Consider the following 19,527-nt stretch of genomic DNA (forward strand, 5'->3'; position numbering starts at 1 on the left):
TGGAATACGTCGGAGGACCCAATCCCCTCGAAGAACAAGTTACTTTCTTACCTGGTAACGTTCTTTCGATGGGATGGTCCGACGACGTATTCCATATCGCTCCCGCCCTGCCTTCCCCGCTGCAGAATTTCTGTTGCGTTTGCAGCTTACGTTCCGCAAGGCTTTGTGTCGGACTGGCAGTTGACTATTGTCACACGTTCTGGGGGAAAAAACTACAACTGAGGCTACTGGCGTCGTGCGTCCTACTTATCACATCGGATGACGTCGGACGTCGGAGGAGGTCCTCGACGGCGGCGCATCGACGTCATCGACGCAGGACGCAGACGCCGAAAAAGTTTCCGAAGCAGCACAGCTGTGGTGATTACTGTCATAGATATGGAATACGTCGTCGGACCATCCCATCGAAAGAACGTTACCAGGTAAGAAAGTAACTTGTTCTTCTAAGCAGATTCACAAGCATCAGAAGACATACATTACTCACTGTAATCGTATTTCTGGTGCTTGTATCTGCGTAGATTCATATGCGCCTACCCTTCCTCCCCTCTTGGATTTAAAGGAACATACACAGCTTACATATTCTTTTCTTCTGAACTCACGCATTTACTTCAGGCTGCCTCATGGCAGAAAAAAACAGCAGCTTGACCGGTTTTGATGTAGTAGAACAGGAAGCCTTAGCAGTGTCTTTCTCTAATACATAAATCCACTTCCTCGCCCCTGCAGTGAAAGAAGGGAGTGTCTTCATCAAGTTGTTCCCATCCATGTGTGACCATAGGACATAATACGCTTTTCCCAGACCATTCTGGAACGGCGAAATTACCCATTTTACTGCGGTTTCCACCATCTCTTCCCTTCTACTTGCTATACACATTTTGTATGTAAAGCAAGTATATTTTACAAATATCCGGGAAGTAGTTAGATGGTGCTGTAGAACCAAGCCAACAGAAGTCTCAACAAACACATTAGTTGACATTTTATACACATTTTTGCAACAGTCAAAACACTCCCAAAATCTTTATCACAACCACCCCCCACGTGTGATTGGACAAAAACCTCTTCAAAGAAATTCCATCTTTCCCCAATTCCTACACTTTCATTTGTAGTTGTTATCTTAACTACCATCTTCAGCTCATACGTAGAACACACCTTCTTAGGATTTCTTCGTGGTACGTCATGACATCATGCCTTCACCACTGTTTTCAACAAAGTTACTCCACTGACAGCCGAAGAAGGTGACCTGGCCCTTTGCCTGCCAGTCCTCCTTCCGGAGCTTGAAGGATGGCCTGTGGCAGGCCCCAGTTCTAAAGCTCCGGAATTTTGGGCAAAAATGTATCATTCAGGCAGACAACTGTGAATTTGGTATCAGTGCAGTGCCAGTGCATCTGAACTCTGAAGGGAAAGAACAAGCCTGTGCGTACCTGAGCAGGCGATTGACCAAGCGAGAACGCAACTGGGCCACCAATGAAAAGGAGGCATCCTGTCCTCGAGCCCCTGAAGTTGGTGTCACATCTGGAATACTTGAGGCTTGAGGGTGCATGGGTCCTATACGTCACAGTAAGGATAGTGTTACACACACTCCTTGGGTGACGTCCCTTTTCAAAATTCATTTAAAAAATGCAAAACTCTGCGATTACCACTGATGTCAGACTGTAGGCACAGCATGTTAATCAAAGCAGATACAAGAACCAGAAATGCGACTACAGTGAGTCATGTATGTCTTACAGGGCCTTACTCCGGCACTAGGGTACAGCTAAGGAACAGGGTCTAGAATTACCAGAAGCAATCCTCTTCGATCACGGTACCAATCCAGTCAAGGAGTTCCAAACCAGCCTTGGCAATGCGAACAGATTTGGCTTTTGTGTAGGCATGGGAAAGGCATTTGCCAGTCACTGCTGTAGTGTTATGAACTGGCCATCAATGGTGGCAGCTTAAAAATGGCGAGTACCTGGGCAAATAATAGCCGTTCCTGGCAAATGTACAAAAGCCGAAACTGTTGCCTTTGCCAATGCTTGAATTTAGCAGGACTTCAGTGTGAAGGTCAATAATAGTGCGTATGTATCGAGTGGCTGAAAGCAGACCTAGTTAAGAAATTGTGATTACACCGGTAATGCATTTACAGCTACAATTGTCATTAACTCTCAAAAGACTGCTTTGAAAAAAACACTGGCAAGCACTTTGAGCACAATGTTTATTGGAATGGCTTGATAAAGCTAGCTCAGAGAGATCCCAGGAAGATGTGTTTTGGGTAAGGAGGGCCAGGAAGTGGTTGGGAATGGCCATAGGGATTAGCATGGCCATGGGAAGTGAATGGGTGGGTAAATGGCCAAACAGCACTTACAAGCTTTGTATCCCTTCTCATATGCCATTTCTCCATAGCTATATTGTGATGCAATTGTTTCGGGTTAGAGGTGGCGCTTTAAAGCCACCTAATAGCAAAAACTGAAAACATAAAGCCACAGGTAATTAAAACAGGAAATCCTTATCAAAAGCACTACTCACTGGTACAAGAAACAGGAAGACCGCTTGTGGCGAAGTGGTGAATGGTGTTCCTTGCCCATATGCATAGGCTGATTCACAGGCTTCATGCAGTGGTGTTGTGGGATGCACAGCGTTGTCATGACATCGCACCCAGCATTCCGTATTGCTTTCTTGGGTGTTTTAGTGCACAAAGGTGGTAATTGAGTCTCCACGGCAATCGCCACTCTTAGTGAAATTAAGTATGTTACTTAGAAAACAGGCATGCTTCCCAAAGTGGTTTCAGAGTTTCATTGAAACCAGGAGATTAACATTAATGTATTCTTGTCGATCATAAATCCGAACTAGAATGCACTCTGCAATCTGAATATTAGCAAATCTCGGCAATTCTACCTTGAGAAGAAGAAAGACTTTTGTTCCTCCAGCTACCTTTTTTGTCATTTTGGCTCTGCCACATCCGAGCGGATCGTGGCTAAGGTCACTATCGTCTGCATTAGAAAAAGGTCCCTTCCCTTCTCTTCCTCCCACATCTTGCCAGTCACCAGATTTGGGCATATAAGGCACATGATGTAAGTTTCCTGGAAGTCCTGGGACGAAAATGTTTTTTACAGTGTTTTGGGGGTGGCGGGGTGGCTTTGGGAATAACATTGTGCGAAAAAAATGCAAATGTATGCAATTCTAAGCATTCTTTACTGATTTACATCTTGGTTACCTTACAAGCTTAATGTACTATGTATAACTTGGTTTGCTCATAAAAGTAAAATGTTGGTATATTTATTAAAGAGAATCATTTTGTCTTTTATGTTTGTGTATATATCTCTTTTGCTGGAAGAATTCTCAGCAAACTAAGTGAAGACTCTTGCTGGTTATTCATCGTTTGAAGAGACTTTTCCAGGGGTTCTAATTCAAGAGCTCTGAGTGTTATTTCACTTTTATCGCCGGCAGGCCTGTTTCTCAGCTCTCTGCAGGCACTATTTTTTGCTCCTGGACAGCCTGAACATATCAGATAAGGGCCATACAACTCTTAAGGAAGATACAGGGCTTCTGCCTACACATGTGGGTATTTGCTATGGAATTCATTATTTTCTTTTCAGTAATCTGGAAAAGCAGAATGAAGTGTCGTTAGAAAATGCAATCTAACATATTGCGAGTGTTTCCATTACAAATGTAAACATGTTTTTCTTTTCTAAATATTGGATGAAGTTCTCGCTCCAATGCAACACAATAGCAGCAGGGTTCCTGGCATGTTCAATTGTAATTTGTGATCTATGAATTATCATATTATCATGGCCACAGATGATGTAGATTTCAAATACAATAAAACGTGGTGGGCCATATTGCACGATGTTCAAGCCATAGAGCTCTAGGTGAAATGAAAATTACTGTGGGGGCCGGGGGTTAGTACTCTGGGCAAGGTGAGTTTGTAGGCGCAGTCGTTTTCCCTATTTTGCCAGGCGCTCATGTCACTAGCGAAGGTGGCCTTTGTTTCCATTTAAACGCATGTTACATGAATGAGAACCTACGCAAGTGAAAGATGTGGGCTTCACCACATGTATTCTGCAAATGCTCCCTAGACACCAGTTCTTGTGTGTATGTACCTTGTTGTTCATTATGATCTTCTATGATGGGTTATTTAAAATGCGCTTAATACCCAGAGGTTTCTAAGCACAGACCCGGGGATCGAACCTGTGTTGCTCCGTGTCGTCTTGATTCTAAGGCGAGCACGTTGCCCCTGAGCTATCATCCCGAGACATGTTATCTCTTCATCCTCCCATATTTGCAATGATCTGCAGTCTCTTACAAGTATGGAAAAAGAAAATAGTTTGTAGTGAAAAAAGTTACTCACCATAGGGATCTTGTGCTACTAGTCCAAAGGCCTTTCCTCCACATTACAATCCCTGTTATGGGCTATCAGCTACAATAGAATTATAAAAGAAATGTCAGTTTGGGTTGAGCATACATAAGGGAGGTACTCTTTGGCATGGCCGTGCACATATGCTGGTACCCCCACATTTGTATTTGTATACTAAGGGTGGGAATTACATTAGTGGAAGAGAGACAGCAAGCTGAGCACCACCACCAACATGACCACACAGTCCTTACTGAAAGCTGACAGTTGGAAGCCAGGTGAGCAAAGCCAAATCTGGCAAACATTTCAGCTAACCTGCAGTTAGAAGAGCAGAGATGCTCTGACAGACTTTCAGACACTGTCGAATAACGCAGAAAGTAGAGCCCTTAGCAGTGTGAATTGTAGGGCTGTCCCCCATATGGTTGAGAGACCAGTGCATAAACTACTAAAGCAGACATTAAGTGAAAGCACTAGTAGAACGAGCAGTGGGAGGTACTGGAACAATCTGCAAGCTCTCCAGAGAACATATATATACATGTATAAAAATCTTGCCAGGTCCTGGTATTTGCCCCCATTTTCCAGTATACCTGAATCGCCTCTCCTGGTTTGCCTTGGATAATCTAAAGTGTGCCGCAAGTGTCTGTGAATCCTGTTTTACAAAGTAGTAGTTCCTGGCTCTTTCCTGATGCGTCGGGCTTCATACATGTGTATATATAAACCGTGATCAGGGCGACACTCCGGATAGGTCTACAAATATATTAACAATGCTGCCTCAGTAGTTCACTACTCTACACACCATTTATTAATTTAATTACGCAAAAAACATTTTTTAAGTGAATTATTTTATTATCATACACATAAAATATATCAAAACACTGTCAAACAGATATATCACAATGTTATTCACAAAATACATCAACACAGGATACAAAGAAATGACATTGCTGTATAGCTACTGTTACTTTACAAGGATTTCCTATATTGTCTATTGCAACCTTGGTTTATTCCAAGGAAATTATTGTACCATCGACCTCATAGGTCATCTCATGTGTACAGTATATAGCACTGACATTGTCATAGAACAAAATATCGACACGTGTTTCAGCCTCCTGAGCAAATGATCCCGCTCTAATTTAGACAGCCTTCATCAGGACGAACATGATTACTTCATCTCCCCAAATACTGGTTTGTCTTCCACACCACTACAATACAAATATAATCAACGCATGCAGATCTATCCGGATTGACATCAACAATTAATATTGCGTATCCTAATTATACAACAAATGTCGAAAGCAATGCGTGCCTGATCACACTTTCACCAGATGAAGTGTGTTAGAAACGTGCCACTCACTTCTCCAGCATGGGGTCTTGCATGGCTTCACATGCTTATGACTATTCCCGGGCGTCAGGCTGGGAAACCTTTGTAATAAAAAGCAGTTCAACTTGAAGTTAAAAATTGCATGTCTTCTAATGTGGCGTGGGGTGCAGAGTACTTCTGTATTCATAGTCTGATGGAATTAGGCTGATGGAATTAGCTCTGCCAAGGGTTCAAATGATTCGGCTTCAATCGGTTGCGGGTACACATCTTGCCATCTGAATTGCCTGAGATAGTTTATGGACATAGTCCTAGTTGATACTGAAACGTTGGGTGGTTTTAAAGCGTTATTAACTTGGGATTGGGTTATGGCTGTTTGGTTTGACACCGCTTGAACCTATTCAGTTGTGTAGTTGTTGGGGTATGTTTACTTTGATGTGGTACATGGAGTACTACCTTCACGCCTAGGCTGTAATGTATATCTACAAATGACAAATGACAGAATGCGTTAGCTGAAGGGTTAGTGATTATGCCTAACAGATTTGTGTACAGGAACAAAATCTGCAGAGGTGATAGGAAGGTATGACCTTCTTATTATGTGAGTGTTGAGAGAATCCAGCATGTGTATAGCTTGCGAATAGCTGTAATGACCATTAGTGAAAAATAGCCATTTACAAGGGATGAGGCAACCTTGTATGGATTGTGCCATGTATTATATAATGGAGTAGTAGAATATACAGAAGTTAGAGGCATCTTTGTAGCCTGAATTACCCTATTCAGATGTTTTTGGAATTGATGTTTTTGTTGTTTTTACTGGTTGGCTTGTCTCAATCCTATTCAATGCATTCTGGTTGTTTTAAGGGACTGGCAATAATAGAGTGGGGATTAATATTTTGGGATTGTAGAATATAGGTGCAGGCTTTGAAGTCGCTGTAGTTCGGAATAGTGATGATTTTGTATATATTGTATCTCAGAATCACCTTGCTGGGTGGCGAGGTGTAATGCTCTATATACACTTTGTGTCAATGTGGTTTGTCTGTGTATGTCATTGTTATGTGTTGTCTTGTATATACTGTTGATACGTAATCCTCTGATATATAAATGCTTTATTAAAATTGGACATTGTTATGCAATTGCACACCCCATTTAGGCTTGCATTCTTGGGAATATTGTAATCATTGACTCCTCTTATGCTTTTGTAGACTACCAGACCTCTTATGTCCTGTGTCTCCAAGAAAGAAGATGGGGAGGGGTGGTTGGATAAATTTCAGTGAGTGACATTAGCTGGGTGACCTGAATATCTGTTTGTGGAATGTTAAGGGCCTTAACATTCCTAGGAAGACGAGGGAAGTTCTGACCAGGTTGAAAAGAGAGAATTCAGACATTGCACTTGTGCAGGACACTCGCCTATTAGACGAACACAAGCATCTCCTTAAGAACACTCTGTTTACTAGAATTTTGACACATTTTGTTTACTAGAATTTTGACTGTCATAGTTCCAAATCGAGGGGAGTGGGCATATTATTATTACGTAGGGGTCTGAATCTGAGCAGAGAGAAAATAGTAATGGATGGGAGGGCGATCCTGATAGATGCCAAATATGACGGCAGATTAATCACAATTGGGTCCATTTATGGTCCGTGTACAGGTGGAAGTAATTTCTTTAGAAAGGTGTTGACACTATTGGGTGAGATGAATGGCGAACATATGGTCTTGGGAGGTGACTTCAATTGTGTTCTTGATGGAAGAATGGACCGCTCCGGTCCACGATTCTTACTCTAGGATTATTTCCTAATCTCGGATAGGCTTGTTGAAAATGTTTCCAGTGTAGAAATTAAGGAAAGAGGTATTTCAGATCACTTCTTAATGACGATGCGGCTGAACATGGGAATGAAATGGTCTGTAACTACTAGGTGGCGCTTGAAGACTTGTATATTGCAGGAACAAGGAGTACTTGAGTCTCTACAAGAGTTTACTAAAAATTTCTTTAGCATAAATGAAGGACCTGCATCCAACTTAATGGTTTGGGATAGCTTTAAGGCATCGATTAGGGGGGGGAGCTGATGAACATCACAGCACGCATGAGGAAGAAGGGGATAAGTGAACTTAAGATGCTGAAGAGCGAGTTGAATACCTGTCAGAAGAAATATCAATTGACAAGGAGTAGCGAGGATAAGGCTGGTGTGGAGGGATTAAGGGAACACCTTAAACAGGAGATGGGTTCCCAGTATGAGAGGGGTATGTTTTTCATGAGGCAGAAATTCTGGGAGCGAGGGGACAAGAATGGTAAGCTATTAAGCAATAGGTTGCGTGGTTTAACTGATAATTATTTTGTGCAGAAAGTAGAGGAAGTGGGGGAGAATATATAACTAGGAAAAGTGAGATTTGTGAAAGTTTTAGGAACTTCCAAGAGTCATATGGGGAGGATCAATTCCCGGCATCTGCAGATATGGATAGGTTTTTTGATGGAATTACTCTGCCAAGGCTGTCTGATGACCAAGCTGTGGCTGTCGATGGACCCTTGACAGGGGAAGAAATAATGATGGCCATCAAATAGCTTAATACAAGTAAATCGCCAGGCCTAGGCGGTCTTCCGGTTAAGTTTTACCGGGCACTGGGTCATGTGTTGTCACCGTTTCTATGCACCCTAAATAATGGTTTTATGTCCACTGGGATTGTATGCCCTACGATGAAAGAAGCTTGCATTGTGGTGATCCCGAAACCAGGCAAAGATCATAAAAAATGTGAAAATTATAGACCTGTATCGTTAAATGCTGATCTCAAAATATTTACACGCATAATGACTAATCGGCTGGATAAGTGTATTGGAGACCTGATTAGTAGATCCAAAGTTGGCTTTAGGAGGGGCAGATATGGGTATGACCATGTGAGGACACTAATAGATGTAATGGGACTCCCGAAGGAAAAGGTTTGAAATGCGATTCTCATTTTTATGGATGCGGAAAAGGCCTTTGATCGGGTTAATTGGACCTTCTTGGATCATTCACTTAGGGAAATGGGTTTCAGGGATACCTTTTTATAAGAGTAATTCAAATGCTGAACTCATCTATTAGTGCTAGAGTCTGGGTCAATTGTGTTATGTCTTCTCCATTCTTCTTGTCCAGAGGCACTAGACAGGGTTGGCCGTTGTCGCCATACATAGCAATAGAACCATTGATTGTATATATAAAACAGGAGCATAGTCTACATGGACTTACATTTGGGGGGTAGTGAAATTAAAATCTTGTGCTATGCGGATGATATGACTATCATTTTGACAAACCCGTTGGAAGGGATTGATAATGCATTTTTCAAGAAGTGGGATCATTGGCTGGCCATAAGATAAACTGGGGGAAGACAGTGGTCTTTCTCCTAGATGTCTTCCATCGAAGGAGCAATGTGGGTTCTTGGAATTGTCAGTGGGAGACGGAGACCATGAAATATTTGGGGATTTATTTAGTCCGTGACCTGAAAAAGATGGCAAGATATATTTCACAAATCTTGGAAAAGATCCGGCGAGATCTATCCAAATGGGATTTCTTAACGATGGGCAAAAATGAGTGCCATCGAAATGGTTTTTACCGAACGTACTATACATTATTCAATCGCATCCCCTTGTAATTCACCAAGAAGGCCATTGGTAGAGTTGATAAGATCTTTCAAGAGTTCTCTTGGGGGGAAGGCAACAAACCTAAGATTCCTAAACACATTTTAACACGCTCTGTGAAGGAAGGGGGATTTGGATACCCTAATTTAGTGAATTATTGCACTGGGTTTGTTTTTAAAAAAATTAACAGTTTATTTCTCTGAGGATACAAGTATGTCCCATACTGGCAGATTGAGAGTGAGCAATTCTCACCTTATGCCCTACGGGATATGTACTCTAAGATGCCAAACTCCACAGTAAGATTACCCACCATGAGTACTACTAGAGGGACCCTGCAAAATGTTATGGCACTCAAAGGGGAAAACATCTTTATACACTACGATGCATCCCTATGGTATAATGGTATAGCTAATAAAACTTTGAGTTGGCAAAGCTGGATCAAGAAAGGTATACTGAGGATACGTGATGTCAGGGAAGGTGGTTATATGATTTCCTTTGAACGTCTTAGAGAATCATTTGGGATAGGGTGTAGGGAACGTGTGAGGTTGTCTGTTCTCTTCCATGTGCTGTCTCAACATACATGAGACTAATGCCAAAGGAAGACTCGCATAGGGAGACGTGAGAAAAACTTTGCCAGGCTTGAGTGGAGGAACTGGGTATGGACATTCAGAGTGAAGAATGGGAGAGTCTACATCGTGTAGGTGTGCAATCAAAAATGGATTTGGGACTAAGGCATATTAGGCAAAGAATTCTATGTAGATTGTATTGGACCCCTGCTCGAATGGCCAAGCTGGGACTATTGGATAATGATGTCTGTTGGGGGTGTGGTCTTCATGAGGGTACCTTGTTTCATATGCTATGTACATGCTCAGGGGTATCCCCCCTTTGGAGTGAAGTCCTGAATAGATTGGATATACTGGATACTATACTGGAGGACTCGCTACCTTGTACATATTATTCAATGATTTTGTTATCAAGCAAGGAGAGAGGTGATAAGACCAAAGCGAGGACGTTTTGACCACTCTCCATACTTTGGTCTCAGAGATGAAATGGCATCTTCCGCCAGTGGTTCCCAGCCTGCGCCGGCTAGAAATCCTTCAAGACCTTCTCAGCCTTGCCAGACTACACCCCATCCAGCACCCGTTGTTCCACAGCAGCCACTTGTTCCATGCTCTCCTTTCCTGGGGGAGTCTGATCTTACAGGCATGGATACCCGTACGGACACCAACCTGGAAACTGATGGTACTCCAGGGACTGAGGAGTATGACTACATCCCTGCGGATGCTGATCTTCCAGATGCAGATTTGCTAGCCTGAGACACGCCTCCGGATGAGATTGGATCCTTTTAAGCCATGATCTCTGGGCTGCAAAGCTGTTTAACCTCCCCGAGGTGGAGGGTTTTCTTTCTGAATGTTGAGTCCACCAGGAAGAATGTAGTCTCTGTTCCTCTACTGGATGACATCTGGGAAGACGGCCTGGTGTTGATGAGAAACCCTTACGGTGCTTCTCCCAAAAAAGGAGTGTTTGGAAAAGTACAGGCTTCCGAACATGGCACCCAAATGCCTGAGGATCCATCCCACGTCAGACTGGTCTCTGTAGCAGCAGAAAAAAGGACAGCAAACCCTTCTTAGTCTTGTATGGTCTCGCTGGATCAGGAGGGGAAGATGTTACATGCTGCTGGGAAGCGCATCACTACAACTGCAGCTTCCACAATCAAGGGCGCCAACGCCTTATTCATTCTCTCTCATTAGGATTGAGCGCTTTGGTACAAGCTGGGCCCCTTACTGGAATTTCTTCCCGGATGACAAGAAGGCAGAGTCTCTAGCCATCTTGCAAGAGGGGGACCTTGCCTCCAAACATGCTATCGCCATCACCCTAGACTTTGCATACTGTGGGTTTCGGCAAATGAGGAATAGAGTATCTTTATGCCACCAAGGCTGGCTCAAGGCCACTAGCTTCTACCCAGATATGCCGGCTACGGTGGTGGACATTCCGTTGGATGGGGGAGAACCTCTTTGGCCAGGCAGTGGACAAGTCTCCCTTGGCTGTCAAGACGGCACGTTCATGGGGCATGTTGCAGATGAGGAAGCAGTCCTTTCATTCTATTAAGGGAAAGGTCTCCAGAACCTCTAAGGTTCTTAGTCCAGCCTACTGTCGGCCCTCTCGATCCACCATGTAGGTGATTATATAGAGGATGTTCGCAACGCTACAGAGGAGGTGCCCAATGTCGTCGTGCCCCAGCAGCCAGCACGCCATCAGCCAAAGAAGCGTGACGTGGCCCAGGGCCCGGCCCCCACTTTCGCACCCCGATGGGAGGCTGGCTGTCTCAATTTGTCCTCCAGTGGTGCAACATCTCTACGGACAAATTGGTGCTCAATATCCTCCAGCATGGTCACACCTTGCAGTTTCAAAGCAAATGCCTTTGCATCCCTCCCGTCACTAGTCAGGGCAGCATGGGGACCAACTCCTCGAAGTCCTGGCCATGTTGCGGAACAGGGTAATATAGCCGGTCCCTCTAGGGCTCTGGGGTGTACACCAGATACTTTCTAGTTCAGAAAAAGTCCAGAGGGTGGAGTCGCATCCTGGACAAGAAGTCTCAAGCTTCTGAAATACCAGTAGTTCAGGATGAACACTTTGCAGCACATGCTCGAGCAGCTAGAAGGAGGGGGATTTCCTGGCGTCACTGGATTTTGAGGATGTGCATTTTCACATCCCCATTCATCCCAAACACTGAAGGTTCCTCCACTTAGTCATCCAAGGTAGACTACCAATTCAAGGTGTGGCCTTTCGGCCTGAATTCGGACCCAAGGGTATTCACCAAGTGCTTGGCTCTGGTGCCACCTTTCTTCGTCACCAGGATGTCTGTCTATCCTTACCTGGACGACTGACTAATCCGGTCCCACTCTCACGACCTGGCAGTGCGCCATACAGCGGAAACTATCCAGACCCCAGCACCCCTGGGATTAAATGATCCCAAATCCTGCATAGTGCCGTCCCAGAACGAACAATTCCTGGATTCATGCTGCAACACTGTCACGTGTCTGGCAGCACCGTTAGAAGACTGGATAAAGGCCATCCTGGGGAATTTGCAGCAGCTGTTGGCGGCCAAGATTGCAACTCCCTCTTGGGAATGATGTTCTCTTGCATTTATCTGGTTCCTCACTGCAGACTTCAGATAAGACCACTTCGGGTATTCCTGGACGCCAGTTGGAAACAGTACACAATGGCTCATCATTCAGGCATTCTGTCGGGCCCTGCACTGGTGGCCTGTGCGCTCTCTCGCAGGGTGCTCCCTTTCCGATCCCTGCTTATCAGGTGACAGTCAAGATCAATGCCTCTCTGGAAGGTTGGTGCACCCACATGGACCAATCCTACGTCCAAGGTCTCTGTCTCCCGTAGGAGAAGGAGTTGCGCATCAGCGTCCTGGAACTACAGGCAGTCTCAAGTCTTTTCAGCCTCCGCTCCAGGGGAATGTGGTACGAGTCTTCACGGACTACACCACTATCATGTATTACATCAGGCAGCAGAGTGGGGCGCGCTCCTCTGTTCTCTCGCTGAATACACAGACTCTGTGGCACTGGGCCACAGCTCAACTGATGTTTCTTATCCCATTTCACTTGGCAGGCAGTAAAAACACCATTCCGAACACTCAGCAGGGAGCTGGGGTCCTGCCACGATTGGGAGTTCCAGCAAGCACAAGTGCCCCGTCTCTTCAAGGAGTGCCGTCGCCCTCAAATCGACCTCTTTGCAACAGTCTGGGGGATGCCTTCTCGTTCCTTTGGCAGGGTCTCTTCCTGTACGCATTCCTGCCGATTCCTTGGTTGCTACAAGTGATTGACACACTAGACGATGTTACTGCTATTTGATCCTCATTGCACCGGCCTGGCCCAGGCAGATCTGTTACTCAGACCTCCTCCATTTGTTGGTGGTCCAGCCATCAAACTGCCTCCTTTCCCAAACCTGCTCTCCAGGGAAAGAGGGTAAATCATGCAGCATGACCCAGTCTCTGAGCCCGACGGCCTGGCTCTGCAGCCCTAGAGTTTGGACACTACACGCTGCATTCAGAATGCAAGAGCATTCTAGCCAGGGTTGGGGGCTCCATCTACACTTGCCTACTACAAACACAAGTGGAATCGCTTTTTGGTGTGGTGCCAGTGACCGAAGATTTCCTGGCTGTGCATAACGGCGCTGCAGCTTCTTTCTTACTTGCTCTCGCTGGCCAAGTCTGGCCTTGCCCATGCATCTATCAAGGTACACCTGGCCGCCATATCACGGTACACCTGTGCTCTGGGTAAGCTCTCCCTGTGGTCGCACAGGCTAATTAAGGAGGTCCTCGTGTGTCTCTTCAGATCGTTCCCTCGGGGTGAAGGCTCCAGTCCCTGGGTGGGAGATCAATGTGGTGCTGTCGAAACTGATGGGGGAGGGGAAGAGGTTTGTGTGAACGTTCGAACATATGCATTGGGTCTCCTTGAAATTTCTTTCTTGGAAGACTGCCTTTCTGGTGGTTATCACTCTGCCCGCCGGGTTGAGGAAATGCAGGCTCTCTCATGTAAGCCTCCATATCTGTCATTCCGCTCAGCTAAAGTGGTTCTACAAACTCATCCTACCTTTAAGACAAAGGTCTAGTTGGACTTTCATTTAAACAACCTTTTTGTTCTGCCAGTTTTCTTTGTAAACCCTTCTTTGCCTACTGAAAGATCTTTGAATTCACGGAGCGTTGCACATGCTTTGAAGTTCTATGTTGCACGCATGAAAGACTTTCGAGAGACTCCTTGACCTTTCATCAGTTTTGAACCTGTGGAGCATGGGAAGGTGCTGTCCAAGGCTTCCATCTCCAAGTAGCTGTTCAGATGCATCATGCAGTCCCATCAGCTGGTCAACAGAAGGTTGCCAGTCCTGCCAATAGCCAACTCCACCACACCCATCGCATCGACAAAAGGAACAAGTCGGTTTATAAGGCTGAATGACTTCAGCCAAATAACTAGGAGCCTGACCATTTAAGAACTTGTAAACCATAGAGAGTGCTTAAATTCAGCACTTGCCTTCACAGAGGCCAATGCAAGGCCATCCTAAAATCAGAAATGTGTTGTCTGCAGTTAATGGAGGCAATAGTTTGAACCGCGTCATTTTGTACAACTTGAAGTTTTTGAGTGATTTTGGCATAAATTTCAATGAACAAGCTGTTAAAATAATACAATCAGAGAACCCCTTCTCTTGGGGGTAACAAGACCCACAGTCAGAGCGCTCTTCGTTAAGTTGTGTTGCTGACAGGCAATATGTTAAATGTTGAAATCTTTTGTGGCTTTATTAAGAGGAACGGGGTAAATATTGGACATGGATATTGAGATTTTATATACCATATCAATTGCTAAAATAACTTATGCATTAATGTGGTATGCAAGTAAATGTTATGTTTTGTGATGTATTAATGATTGTTTTTGATTTTTGAAAAGTTGCATTTTATGGATTTTGTTTCTGAATAACCATGGATTGGTCGATTACTTTAGCAACACTTTATTTCACTTGTCATGGCAAGAAAGTAATATTACATTACATTGTATTCCTAACCCCCAAAACCCCTTCTTCTTTTGTACTATCTGGTAACTCACAAAAGCATAGCCTATAAAGAACTCCACAACCTTGTGTCTTACTCATTCCCAATCCATCCCTAGCTCCTCTGCATCTCAGAATCCCTACTTTCTGATATAACCAAATGTCCTAATCAACTCATGCCCTGGTATCTGCGAACTTGTCAATTAATAGAATCTCCCATCCTTCTTAGAGGTTCTTTATCTTCTTCTGTCCATCATCCTAGTCATAGCAGAACCTCAAACTATTCACCACCTTCTAATTACATAATCTTTTATATTGTAGGGTTATAACAAAGCGGTGGACTGGTGGGCCCTAGGGGTACTGGTGTACGAAATGGCAGCTGGCTATCCCCCATTCTTCGCTGACCAACCAATTCAAATCTACGAGAAGATTGTCTCTGGAAAGGTAAGGCTGTACATAATGCTTGTTTTGGATGGTATTTAATGAGACAAAAACTATCTTTCATGTGGTGTGGCTTGGCTGGTGGGTTCTAGCTGCTTTATAGAGTCTCAGAGCACATAGCGGTGCCACATGACAGAGGGAGCACACATCTACTGACACCAAAATAAGTTTGTTTAAAGTATTTTATTAAACAAAGGTAAAACCTAAGAAAGACTATTGGTTGTATATTTGTTCAAGATGCCGTTAACATAAAGCTTCTTGAAAATAAAGTAGTTCTTGCATTCTGGATTATAAACCAAGGACCAGAATAGCCAAAAAAAAGGCATTCAGAAAGTTTGACAAAGTTCTCCTGTTTACTTGGCTCTGGCATTGTTTGCATCAGTTCTCTGGGGACCATAAGGCCTCTCTTGGCATGTGATGCTTCTCCTACCCTTCACTGGGGCTCTCTGTCCCTCTGTTGCTCACCCTTCCACATCCAGAAATATGGTGCCCTGCTCTCGGCTCCACACCTAGGAATACAATTCCTGGCTCACCACTCGACACCCTGGGATATAACACCCTGCCCACTAGTCCGCACTTGGGGATATAGTGTCCTGCTCACTAGTCCGAACCTATGCATAGTGTATTGCTAACTAATCTGCACTTGGAGATATAGTGCCTTGCTCGCTCTCTTTTCACTGTAACACGCCCCTCTTCAGTTCAAGGGGCTCTCCTCTTCTGTTGCACATCCCCTCTTCTGGGGCAAAAGTCTCTCTCTTCTCCTGCTTCCAGCGTATCTTTCTTTTGGTCTCAAGGGGCTCTTTGCACTGGAAACCACCTCTTCTGGGGTTCAGGGGGGTGGTCGTCACTGCCACACTGGAGCACACCCTTCTTCTGTGCTCTATGATGTTACCTGCTCTGGTGCTCTCTAGCTTCTTCACCCGGGGAATGCATTTGAATTGATTGGATGGTTATATTTCTTTTCCAAGCCATGGGACGGAAGTCTTCAAAAGGCTTTCCGCCATCTTGGATTTCTTTCAGTTTGTTCAGAGTGCTATAGCCGGTGTTGGTTAGCTGCTCTGCTCCTGCCTTGTCTCCTGGCTGGCCCCCTAGACGGAAGTTCATTTTGTGTGTTTCTGGTGTAAAATGGACAATCGCAATGGACAGGCAAACCTCTCTTGGTCCCACTGTACCAAAATAGTTTTTCCTTTGGGGAGGAGGAACGAAGTACATCTCTTAAAGTGCTGCAGCTGCAGGGGAAATAGAAAGGGGTGCTCCATTACATGTGCTGCTGCCGAGGGCTGAGGGGGGGTGGGGCATAAGTTAGGTTTTCCTCTTCACGGATCGGCACCTGTTGACTAAGAGGTCTCTCTGGATCTGCTAGTATTTCCCCATAGCGTGCCCCTAAATCAATTAAAGATGCTTTAAAATCTGCTGCAGGTTTTGGATCTCTAGCCTGATGCATCGTGGGAGACATCTTGAGTACCCGGTTGTCATGGGACCTGGTTGTCACTGTCGCAGGTGGTTTGCAGATAGTTCAATGCTGGTCCTATCAGTCCTACACTCAGGCAAACACAAGACTGGATGCGATGTTGGTACTGTGACTTTTACACAGCGAACATTGAGCTCCTCTCTCACAAATGATGTCTAAAGGCATTTTAAGGAGATGCAGCATCCTTCAAACAATTGTATTTAAAAAATGCTTTACAAGCCTTGTTCCATCCTGTTTATCCATGCAGTTTACTGTTAATGAAAGTGCTGTTAGTACCATCCCTCTCGCTACTATAATTATGGTTCAAGTTTGATGATCAGTGCTTAATTTATCTTCTCTCCTTAGGTCCGGTTTCCATCCCACTTCAGCTCGGACCTGAAGGATCTTCTGCGCAATCTACTCCAAGTGGATCTTACCAAGCGCTTTGGTAACCTGAAGAACGGAGTAACCGACATTAAGAACCACAAGTGGTTTGCCACCACAGATTGGATCGCCATCTACCAGAGGAAGGTATGCTGACATTGGTGCAGTGAGTAAAGGTTGACATGCAGGAATGCTTTAGGTTCAGTTAACCCATCTTTTGGATGACTCCAATTTAGGCAACTGCAGGTACGTAATAAGCCTTTGATCTGTCCTTCATTATCCACCTTTGGGCCAGTGCAGTAGGCTACTTTGTGAGTTCTTCATGAAGCATTCGATCTGCTGATATAAGTAAGCTTATAGTGTCTAAGAGACTGGTTAAAGAGGAAAGGCGTTATAGGCCTGCTGAGGGCTTTGTCTCAGACCATTGAAGAGCCCAGGTTTAAAGAAAGTAACTGCAAGCTTATGTCGTCTGGATCTGTGTGGCACCATAGGCACACTCCCCACAGACAGTCCTGGTCTGCATACCTGACAAAGGGAAAGGGCAACCTCCCATCCCTTAACTGCAGGCAATGGGCACATTTGCAACACCATAACGCACCACTACAATAGAGAATCCCCCGGGTTCAGACTTTCAGAAGCCCTCTGAGCAGGCTCTGGGAAAAGTAGTCGGGATTTTGATTCTGGCATTAGTGGTTTAATGTATTTCAAAAGTAAATCTTTAGTGTTTCCTCCTTATTATTTGGCTCTACAAACCAGCAGAGACACTTGTTTCCCCTTTTTTACGATCCTCATGCCCAGTCATCTACATGATGATAGGGAGGTGCAAGAGCAGGGGCTTCTCCTTGGCATCGCCATCAAGTTCACACTGACTGACCGATGTCCGGCAATGCACGCAGTATGTCACTGTATTCCTCATCAGTTCTACCACTACCAAAAGGAGGCTGCGGTGCTAGCAGTAGCAAAGTGGCCCTGCTAGGGGATGTTGCCATGGTCCGGCTGTGATGGGGCAGACATGGACGAGCTGTCATGGACACAATTGTGGCAGCCTGATTTTTGGGGTTGGTGGGGTGAGGCAGAGGGTGCAGGCAGCGGATTTGGAGATCGCTGCTGCAGTTGTGCTCCCAGAGTCCTATCCACCTTCTGACCTCCAGCAGGGGATTTCTGGCGCAGCGGGGCGGTGGGACATCCAAACCCAGCCAAGCTGCGCTGGCGGCCTGGTTCCTGACCAGTTGAAGTTCCGCATGTGCAATTTTTGTATGACAACTGGGACGACATTCAGCGGGCCAGGAGGCCCTCGACTCGGTCCCAGTATGAGTAAATGGACTAGGTTCTGCCATTGGACTCGTGACAATGGTCTGTACCCTGGCCCCTGGATGACGTACTGTCTTTTTCACCTGGCTCGTTCTGACATTCAGGTGGATACGTGCTGCACTTATTTGGCAGCCATTGGGGCTTACAAGACTTCCCTTGAGCATGCGGTTTCTGTGGCCAACCCAGTGTTTAAGACCCACCTTAAGGGGCTGTCTAGGCATTTTCCACCAGTGCATAGGCCGCACCTGGTCTGGAACCTCAGTGTGGTTCTTGCAGCTTTGCAGCTCAAGTCTTTCAAGCCGATTGCTTCTATGGACATCCGCTTGGTGACACTAAAGACAGTTTTGCTGGCGGCTCTCACCTCTGCGTACTACAGTGCTAGTGAGCTGCAGGCTTTGCCCTCGTGCGGGCCCTTCAACGCGTTTCACAACGACAAGGGCATCTTGCGCTCCAAATGAAAATTCTTGCCCAAGGTAGTCTCTCCATTGCATCTGAACCAAGAGATCTGCCTACCAGTGTTCTTCTGGAACCCGCAGTCTGAACCAGAGAAGGCCCTGCATTCCTTGAACCTCAAGCGGGTCCTCAAGTTTTATCCCTCAGACAACATCCTTCAGGAAATCCAAGGCATTGTTTGTGACTTTTGGGGTCTCCTCCCCGGCTATCAGTCTTCCAAGGCTTCCATCGCCCGTTGGATGGTTCACTCCATCTCGGGGGTGTACATGACCATGGACAAACTTGTTCCTGGTGGGATTCATGCCCATGCGGTCAGAGCCAAGGCCACAGCCATCGCGTTTCAGAGACATGTTTCTTGGGATGTCAACAATGTGGCTACTGGGTGCACTCAGTCGGCCTTCTGTAAGCACTACTCACTGGACACTAGCTCCAGGCACGATGCAGAGTTTGGTCAGGTGGCTCTGAAGAACCTTTTTGCTTAGTCCTATGTGAGGCAGGTTAGCACAGCTCCACCCTATGGTCTTGTTTGGTGGAATCACCCACAAGGATGGAGGAAAGCGGATTGGGCGTATGAGTAATTAAAGTTACTCACTGTTGTGACTAAAGTACTTCTAGTCCATAGTCCCCTTCCCTCCATATGTCCCACCAGCCTTCCCCTGCTAGTATGCCAGGGGCTAATATGTACTGAA

At 45.3% G+C, this 19,527-nt stretch overlaps 1 protein-coding gene across 3 annotated transcripts in view; it reads left to right on the plus strand.

Moving 5' to 3' along the window:
* PRKACA (protein kinase cAMP-activated catalytic subunit alpha) overlaps positions 1-19,527 on the plus strand; it is a 1,211,861-nt gene that overhangs the window by 1,162,917 nt on the left and 29,417 nt on the right. For all 3 annotated transcript variants that reach the window (XM_069603980.1, XM_069603981.1, XM_069603979.1), the window contains 2 exons: positions 15,121-15,243; positions 17,057-17,221. In XM_069603980.1, coding sequence (XP_069460081.1) covers positions 15,121-15,243; positions 17,057-17,221 — 288 coding nt within the window. The remainder of the gene's footprint in view (positions 1-15,120; positions 15,244-17,056; positions 17,222-19,527) is intronic.

The sequence above is a fragment of the Ambystoma mexicanum genome, chromosome 3q, assembly GCF_040938575.1.
Source record: "Ambystoma mexicanum isolate Mex_15411 chromosome 3q, UKY_AmexF1_1, whole genome shotgun sequence".
NCBI lineage: Eukaryota > Metazoa > Chordata > Amphibia > Caudata > Ambystomatidae > Ambystoma > Ambystoma mexicanum.